Source organism: Morone saxatilis, unplaced genomic scaffold, assembly GCF_004916995.1.
Source record: "Morone saxatilis isolate NCDOM2014 unplaced genomic scaffold, NCSU_SB_2.0 Contig9, whole genome shotgun sequence".
In the NCBI taxonomy this organism is placed as follows: domain Eukaryota; kingdom Metazoa; phylum Chordata; class Actinopteri; family Moronidae; genus Morone; species Morone saxatilis.
Window position 1 is genome coordinate 9,214,277 of NW_023340268.1, and position 9,079 is coordinate 9,223,355.

The 9,079-nt window shown below is 41.0% G+C and overlaps 1 protein-coding gene across 1 annotated transcript in view; it reads right to left on the bottom strand.

Moving 5' to 3' along the window:
* dennd3a (DENN/MADD domain containing 3a) overlaps positions 1-9,079 on the bottom strand; it is a 23,606-nt gene extending 14,527 nt beyond the window's left edge. The window contains exons 1-16 of the mRNA XM_035681183.1: positions 8,965-9,079; positions 6,319-6,407; positions 5,098-5,253; positions 4,796-4,931; positions 3,909-4,024; positions 3,679-3,809; positions 3,463-3,574; positions 3,185-3,304; positions 2,945-3,043; positions 2,715-2,834; positions 1,986-2,101; positions 1,506-1,661; positions 1,271-1,367; positions 1,053-1,156; positions 294-499; positions 35-194 (exon numbers count right to left, since the gene is read on the bottom strand). Coding sequence (XP_035537076.1) covers positions 35-194; positions 294-499; positions 1,053-1,156; positions 1,271-1,367; positions 1,506-1,661; positions 1,986-2,101; positions 2,715-2,834; positions 2,945-3,043; positions 3,185-3,304; positions 3,463-3,574; positions 3,679-3,809; positions 3,909-4,024; positions 4,796-4,931; positions 5,098-5,253; positions 6,319-6,399 — 1,910 coding nt within the window. The 5' untranslated portion in view covers positions 6,400-6,407; positions 8,965-9,079. The remainder of the gene's footprint in view (positions 1-34; positions 195-293; positions 500-1,052; positions 1,157-1,270; positions 1,368-1,505; positions 1,662-1,985; positions 2,102-2,714; positions 2,835-2,944; positions 3,044-3,184; positions 3,305-3,462; positions 3,575-3,678; positions 3,810-3,908; positions 4,025-4,795; positions 4,932-5,097; positions 5,254-6,318; positions 6,408-8,964) is intronic.

The window sequence follows — 9,079 nt, forward strand, 5'->3', positions numbered from 1 at the left end:
TACGTTCTCTTTCAGTTTCTTTGCCTCACAGTACCTGGCCAGCAGAGCAGACTCATCAGGTGCTGTAGCGTTAATAGCTCTTCCCAGGGAAGCAACCATGTCAGAGTAATAGTTCTGGACATAATGATAAGCCAACGGAGGGGGGAATTCTGGGAGGCGGAAAACCTTCACTGCTTTCTGAGGAAACTTCAACCCTGGAAGGAGACAGAGACAATTAAAAACAGTTCAACTCTTCATTGATTTCCTTAGATCATCCCAGTCTCCATTAATCCCTTTCCTTCATCAGCACTCACCGATATCAGGAGTCATCTTCCTGAAGGAGGCTGGTCTGTTGGAGGTGATGGTAGAAACGGTGTCATTGGCAGGTTGCTCCAGGTTAGGCAGGCTGGCTCCAAGCCTCTTGCTCAGTCTGTTGTGTGGGCTGGTGTAGTTGGTGTAGCCAGTCCTGGACAGTTCAGACATGGGGGGACGCCGAGGAGACTCTGTCACGGCACGATTCCTGGAGAGGGACACAAGAAGGCACATTTTGAGGTCGTGCTGACAAGGGGGAGACAATCTCATTTGTATCTATGGGGGGTGCGATCTGAGCAATAAACCCGGATGATTCATGTTTATAGCTGTGGGGACATTACCCATTCCAGTCACTGACTACATGGTGTCTTTATCACCTGAAGGTTCCTTCTTTTTCGATAAGCAAATAAAGTGTTTCCTTATTATTCATTTTCCTCAGCCTGGCAACACACACACAAACGGAAATGTTTAAAAACTGAATCAATGCTGTGTTTTTCCTGATTTCAGAGCTTCAGTTAATGAATATTTTCATTAACCAATAATCTGCAAACAATTGATTCATTTCTTGGTTGGGCAGCCGTGTACCATTGCACTTGGTTGTTCACACTACAACTGACAGAAACAGACGAGTGAAAAAAGATAGCTAGAGAAAGGATTTTTAGTTACAGAAATTGTTTGACTACTACTATTTTACTTAGCTTGCACTTTTCACTGTTGCCTGGTTACAGCTGCCCCTTAGTTGTGACGCACCGGCATCATACCTCTGTGCATGGTTACGTGTGTTCTGGTCCATGTGGCTGAAGGTGTCCCGTTTCCTGTTCAGCCTGTCTCGCAGGAATGAGTGGAAGATATGAGTGTCTAACACCTGGGGACAACAACAAAGACCAACATGTAACAAAGACTGTCAAGAGTGCTCTATGTGTATGCTAATGTGTGTGTGTATGTAAATGTGTGTGTGTATGTAAATGTGTGAGTGTACCTTCTTGTAAAAGGACTGGTCTGCTGGCTCCCTGGTCCTCAGAAACTCCTCACTGTTAAAAACTCGGTGTTCATGGTTTAGAAAGTCCTGGACGCCTCTGGTGTAGACACAGGAACAGTTAGACAAAACATAAACTGTTTCATTTGGACTCAAATTAGTCTAATATATCTGAATGTGTTGAACACAAACTTATACACTAACCACTGTATTTCCTAGAATCTCTATGTGTATTTACCTGAAGATGTTGACCACTAGTTCCAGAGTGATGTTTTGTATCTGTGTGTTGAGGCGTGTCTGCCAGTCTCTGCGTTGGCATCGCAGGGCATTAGCGTCAGTGCCCGCTCCAAGGTGACACATCTCCAAGTCATAGTAAAGCTGGAGAGACTCTGCCCTGCACACACAGACACCAAGACCTTTATTTAATTCAGACATTTAAATGGTGTTCCCTTTGTAATTTTATTTAGCAGTGTAATTTTATTTCAGAGGTAGATTAAAGTGATTTCTAGTTAACATTAATGAATGGTGACACATAGTTAAATAGTGTTTCTGGGCACAAATGTAGTGTATAGTTTTATTTTACACAGTGTGACTCAAGTAAAACAAACAAACAAATAAAAAAATCAACAGAACATACAATCAACAGTTTACTTTTATATTGGTGTGTGTATGTGTGTGTGTGTGTGTGTGAGAGTGTGAGAGTGTGTGTGTGTGTTACCTTGACATAAAGCTCTCCGCAGCAGCCAGAGGGATAGCTGGTAGGTCAAGGGTTTCAGACCATGACGACTGAATGATGCCATCATCAATATTCACCAGGATTAGTTCTTCTGTCTCCTATAGACAAAGATAAACACACACACACACACACGTATTGTAGGTACAATGGGTCCAATTCATCAGAACACAGTTGCTCTGTTAGACCAACAGACAGCTACTGTTAAATATGTGAACTAAGGTCCTGTAAGACACTGAGTGGAGAATAAACAGTTACTGTTAACTACTGTATGTGAGTATGTCAGCCAAGACAATTACAAAAAGAGAGGTCATTTGAATTACACACACACTAGCAACAAACAGAACTTATAATAAATCTGGTTAGGTAAATGGCCAAGAGCCTTGGGCTCTCTGGGAAATGGACAGAGTTGAAGCAATCTTTGTTTATCTAGTAATTCAGCTGGTTCTGACTATTGCCTGTAAAAGCATCATTTCGGTCCAATAAACACAAGATTCATTCATAATCATGATAGTTCCTCCCTCGTATAGGGAGTAATAACAGTTTGGATATTAACTTGAAGCCAAAATCCCCAAACATCCAATATTGCTCCCATCATGTTAGGCAAGAAAAGGTCAGATATGTCGATAGCAAGAAAGCCAAAACTTTAATCCTCGATCTTGATAAGAAACAACGTCTGCAGCTTGACCATGAGCGGAGAATGGTTGTACTTACTGCAGCAACCTCTTCAAAATGACTGATGTGACAGCCCATCAAGAAGGCTGTAGGAGCCATGAGAAAGTCCAGCATTCCTCTAGACAAGACAGGAACATAGGGATGCTGCCAGGACAGAGGCTGGAGGAGACGGCAGAAGACCAGAAGACACGTGAAAAGACGGATAAGGGAATATTTCTAAAATTATAAATTACTGCAGTTGTAAGACACAATTCTCCTCCTTCACTGACCTGCAGGTACAACAGCAAACTCTCTGCAACCAGAGTGAGTCTGGCCCAGTCAGCAGAGAAGAATACCAGCCTCTGCTCTTGAAGGACACAGGACAGCACCTACAGAGAGTAGAGCCTCATATTTTTAACTGAACACCAAAATTAAATACAACTCAGAAAAAGTACCTTTGTATGACTACATAAATATATTTTACTCCAGTTTATATGCCATAAAACACCAGTATCTGTGTGCTGCATTACCTGGAGCAGTGTTGTGTGCGTGAAACAGAGGAAAGGTAGATGCAGGTCGATGTCAATAACAGGGCTTTCCTGATCCTGCTTCGATGGAAGAACCACATGGAGGGGACGTAGGCTGAAGGACTAACAAACAGAAACACATATACACACACACACACATTCATTCATTAGAGTAAAGATTTAGTAACTGAAATTGGTCACACAGCGAGATAAATACAGGCCGAATGAGTGAATGAATGTGAGAGAAAACCTAATAGATAAATCAACTGAGACAGACTGACCACATGTAGTTGTCCAGGAGGTGGTAAAGGTACCAGGGACAGCTTGGCTGAAAATTCCTTTATTGTCTCCTCAAAGTCAGCTTGTCTTGCAGGCCGCAACTGGACCAGGAGGCTGAGAAGGTGGAGTCAGCGGTGGGAGATAACAGAGAAAGGGTTTAACTTGTCATCAAATAACCTTAACCGATTATCAGTTCTATAATTAATTGGACGTATTACCATGACAAGCAGTCTCTCAGAGCATTATAGTAGGGGAACTTGGAGATGACACACACAGCAAAGGGTGTATAGAGACGGCACTTTGATGCATTCCACCTGTGGCCATTCTGGAGAGCACCTTCCTGACAGGACTGAGAGGGCGGACAGCGAGTGAGAAAAAAACTGTCTGCAATCATTGGATTCAATCATATGTTTTCTTTCTGTTTATGTGAGAGGGTGTGTGTTTGTACCTGTACAGCTCTGTAGTACTGCACAACAACTCCATGGGTTCGGTTCCCAAAAAGGTCGGTGAAAACCAGGAAGTGATAAGTGTCTTCTCTCGGCTCATTGGCTAACTGGAGGCCACCTAGTCAATGGAAACCAAGAAGTCAAAAGATGGGGCACGATGCAAAGTTAAGCTGTGTGCCATGTGCCAACTCTGAAATCATACTTGAAATCTCACAAGTGGTTCACATGGGAATCTAAATGAGAGGAACGCAGCATTACATACTTAATTACACACAACATAAATGTCAATGGCCCAACACAGCAACACACCACTCTGTTCTTTGCAAGAGTGAGAGGGGTGGAGCTCAGCAAATACCTCTCCTCAATGTCTCTGATTAGGTGGATGATAATGTGAGATGCACCACTTGAAACATAAAACAGGCCTGATTTCAGGACTCGTGTGACAATGAGAGGTGTTGAAACAGGTTTTGCAGTGTTATTTACATAAAAATGGAAAAGTCGTAACCATGGAAACGACTATGTTGTCGTTATAATAAAAGGCAATGCGTAATCTTACATTGTGGCGCAAGATAGTGTTCAATGGCGGTAGCTAGTGAGCCAGCATAGCAAGATAAAGAATGAAGATTATGATCTTGGGCCTTCGTTGTTCTGGGTCCAGACTGCCAAGATGGTGATCCACAATGGTAACCACAGAGCAGCAACATCAATCACATTATATCGTTAGATCAATAGCTATCAGCTTTTGATCGTGTAATGTCAAAGAAGCAAGTGATGCAAAAGTACTGCCGAAAAAACATGTTGGTCTCAGCGAGGTAACTATTAACAGAAGAAGTAGATGTGTGTTATTCAATTCAGTACACAGTAATGTTACGTTCATCACACACTGTACCAGGGAAACACAGCTGCGGCAGGGCGATGAGGTCCAGATCCTTTGGAACACTGATGTCCTCTGTTGCTGAGGCCACTTCACTACGATTGCCTGTTTCTCCATTAGGCAACGCCTCTGCAGCCCGATCTCGCCTCTTCTGCAAACGAACAACAAATATGGATTTTATTTCTGAATGTGATGCACAAAGATGCCTAAATGTTCTCTAAAAGGACGCCATTTTTCCAAAAACTAGAACGGTGTCATATTGTCCATTAACGTATGAAGTTGTATTTAGCGTTTCGCATTAAATAATGGTTGTTTACCTTCTTGATGAAGCTCCTCCTCCTCTGGACACGACTGAAAGCTGGACCAATCGACTGGCTGGAGTTTGTCTCCTTGGAAACAAAGGGCGGGGCATGGACCTGTAGTACCTCAGCTTCCAGCGGGAGGAGTTCGTTTAACTTAGCCTGCTGATGGAGCTATGGCATAATTTGGAAATATTTAGGGTTAGTGCCTAATGTAAAATCTATTCTAATGTCTTTATAATTACTTTGTAAGCTACCACCAATTCAGTTTCTGCAGATAAAGGTGTGAGTGAATATGAAGATGTGAGGAATGAATAGGTGAGTAAAAGACGAAGAAACTGTTTTGTATGTTCGAACCACGACTGTATTTAAAGACAATGTTGCTATTTTCAAATAAACACATTTAAAATATATTTTTTGCAATTCAAAAAAGGCAGAAAAGAACAAAGATTGCTTTGATAACAACATTTTAAATGCAGCTGACCAATCAGATCTGTAATGAGGTCTCCTGTTGTACACCATACCATAAGGTCAAACTATATTTGACCTTAATCAGGTATTTACTGTATCTCTTAATAGTTTCTTCATGGCATGCCATTATTACCTATATCAAAGAGTGTGTGTTATCTGTTAGATACCATGTGCACCTGTCATTAATATGCTCTTGCTGTTTGTTCATGCTGAGGAGATTAACCGTTCAGGTGCAAAAGTACTGACTCAAATACAGACGAGCTGAAGCACAAGGAAAGATTCGGTGATTCACATGGCTCAGAAATGTTTCAGAGCTGCACAATTAGTCGAAATATGACCATATGCAAATCGCAGAAGCTGCAATTATTTCAATAAACGGTAAAATGTGTGACAAAACAGTATTATATTGAAGTACTGGAGTTCTGAAGAGATACCCTGGCCTACCTATCTTGTTCTCCAGATTTAAGACAGACCTACAAAAGTTTCAAATCATCATGATTTTAATAGTTTTTTTAGTAAAAATTAACTTTGTGATGCAACAATGACCCTCGTGAATCATATCGAAATCACAAAAACTGTCAAAAACAATCGCAGTATGATGTTTTTACCATATCGTGCAGCTCTAATCAGATGTAACTGAATGAAGTTGGAGTTTAGAAGCATGCATGGTGTAAATGCTTGTGTTTGATTGCATTTGCTTTGTGTGACATGGTTTTGCTGCTGTCTTTTTGTATATATACACATATATATATATATACATATGCATACCTGGTATACGTCTCGAAGCTTATCACTGGGGGCTCCAACCACTACACATGCCTCCAGCAGTCCGGACGGGAGCTCTGCCATCACACACACTGCCAGAAACACACACAACAAGTGCATTTAGATGAGATGAGATCATTATCATATACATTTGTCTACACGTTTTCTATACCATTTGCACTGAAGTAGCTATCTCAGCAATATCTCTGGTTATATTAGGTAATGGCAGGTCACATTGCAAATCTAATATCTTGTTTATTCAAGTATTTAATTCACTTGATTATTCAAAAACAGACAATCTGCTCCGTTATTTCATTTATAAAGCGTTCCTCAAATGATAATTTACTATATCATGATATACATTACATATACTGTGATAGAAGATTGTATATGTATCACCCACCCTTACTATAATTACAGTGAACCACTGGTAAAATTGGACAATATTGATGATGACAGTGGCAAAAGGAGCTGTGGTGATGGTTCATTGATTTCATATTTCGACCATGACTCAAAAAAGATCCCCAAACCAGATGCTGATCTCATCTGAGTCAGAGTTTACCAAATGACAAAAGCAGAACTTGAGCAATATAACTAGTGAAGTATAACATCAGCTTAATAAAAACCAGCAGAATCGTGGGTCTTATTCAAAGCGTCACACACAACACACCCACATACACAAATCTCTTTTCCCGCAGTTTCCTCCAGATGTGTGTCGACACACCGGTAGGCACACGCAGACACGCATATGCATCACACACACACCCACACCCACACCCACACCGCCGATGTTAGGTTTTGGTCACTGGTGCAGTAAACCACTTTTTTCATCAGAATCACAGACAGGAAAAACCAAGTTACCATTACTGTAATTGAACATGAAAAAAGAAGATCAGCTGCATTAATTGGTGAGCAAGTTCTAGAGAGGAATCGTGAAACGAAGACATAATGATTCCTCTCTTCAATGTAATTAACAAGTTAGCATTGATACCTACCTATCTGTCTTTGTATCTGGGTCAGACAGACCATCCAAGAATAAACATCTGACTTGCATTAGTTGCAGCTACAGGCAGAACCCAGAGAACTCAGTTAAATCCATCCTCTTCTTCACAACACTTCTCTTTCATGTCTTTCATCTCTCCTCCTCTCTCATCTCACCTCCCTGCTTTTTTTCATTTCACCTCCTCTTTCATCACATAATTGTGTTCTCTCCTTTTTGTCCCCTTCTCTGTTTTGCCATTTTCTCTTCTTTCTTCAGCTTCGTCACGCTTTCTTTCTTTCTTTCCTTCTTTCTTCAGGCCTTTCCGGCCTCTGACTAACTACCCTGCTGTGTCACGGAAACAAACACACACACAAACTTAAGTCATTTATTCACCCACAAAGCCTCTAATTTTGGAATAGCATGTGCACGCAGAAGTGAGTGTTTGCACTTCTCATAAACTCAACCAGTGTCCACCATCAGACACAAATGAACTGGCAGGACAGTCTCTTGCACACACACACACACACACACACACACTTAATAAAGCGCAGATGGCATGCATGTGAGACTGAGACAAACAGCAGAAAACGAGAGAATCCATCTAGAAGTTCAGTAGAAAAACAGCACAGAGTGGAATAACTCTACCATCAGTATTAGCTTTGAGGAGCCTCCGTGCAGACATCCAGAGGCTGTCCAGGAACGTCTAACACACAAGTTTGTCTTCATATATTTCTGAGACGATGCAGCTTCAACGTAGCAAACAATCAGGTATTTTAAAGAACCGAAAAAGACCTTTTGGAAGAAAGTTGCTTCCAAAATGGAAGTGGTTAAGAGAAGTAACAAACTTAAAGAGTATTGAAAGTCGTTTTAGGAATTCACGTTTGATTCCTGTGCACAGGTCTGCTAGTGTCAACCTCTTCTAAATTTAAAACCCGGTGGAGTTATGAATTTAAAATTGGCACAGTCCCATTCACAGTAAATGGGTCAATGACTCTATTGGCACGTTATTTTTCTTTGCATTTTCTCTTGTGTACAAGTCAGGCTTTGATTTTGGATATTTTTGCGTTCAAACCTGTTAGCAACACTAGAATCTTACCTTAAAACTAGAAAAATACATGTCCTACTTTGCACAGCTGCACAGTCATCTGCATTTTTATTTCATTTCATCACAAACAGAGCAGTGCATGTTCACACAGGAAGAGGGTGGACTCCTAAAATGGGTGACATGCACCTTTAATGGGCACCAGCCAACATTTATTAGGCTTTGGCTGGTTTGTGAGAAAACTATGAGCTAATCATTCCTGACCTGAGCCATTCCAGACAATGATAAAGAGACGAAAGTGGCCTAAGTCTTACATAGCATATAATTGGTATATGACACATATAAATGAGCCACTGCCTGTTTTCTTCCTTTAGTTGTAACACTGTGCACTAAAAAACTGCCTTTCTATATGAATGTCGACACAACTTGTATTCACAGCTGTTTTCATGAGTAAAATAATCTCGTTGTTTTGGCGGGCCGGGTGGAAAACTAACTAAAAATGAAGACATAATCAATAGGCACAATAATTCAAGCTACTTAGCGACATTCAGCGTAAAAGTTAGTGAACAGACAGGACAAGTCGAACAAGATTCTTGACACAACGAGACTAAAATCAAAGACTGACCTTAAATTACTCGATCATTTCCACTGGCAGGCGGTAGTGTTACAGTGAGGAGCTCCAAACCTGCTGTCTTCAATCTCTAACTCTCAGTCAACAGAGATTCAGCGGTTTCTCTCAC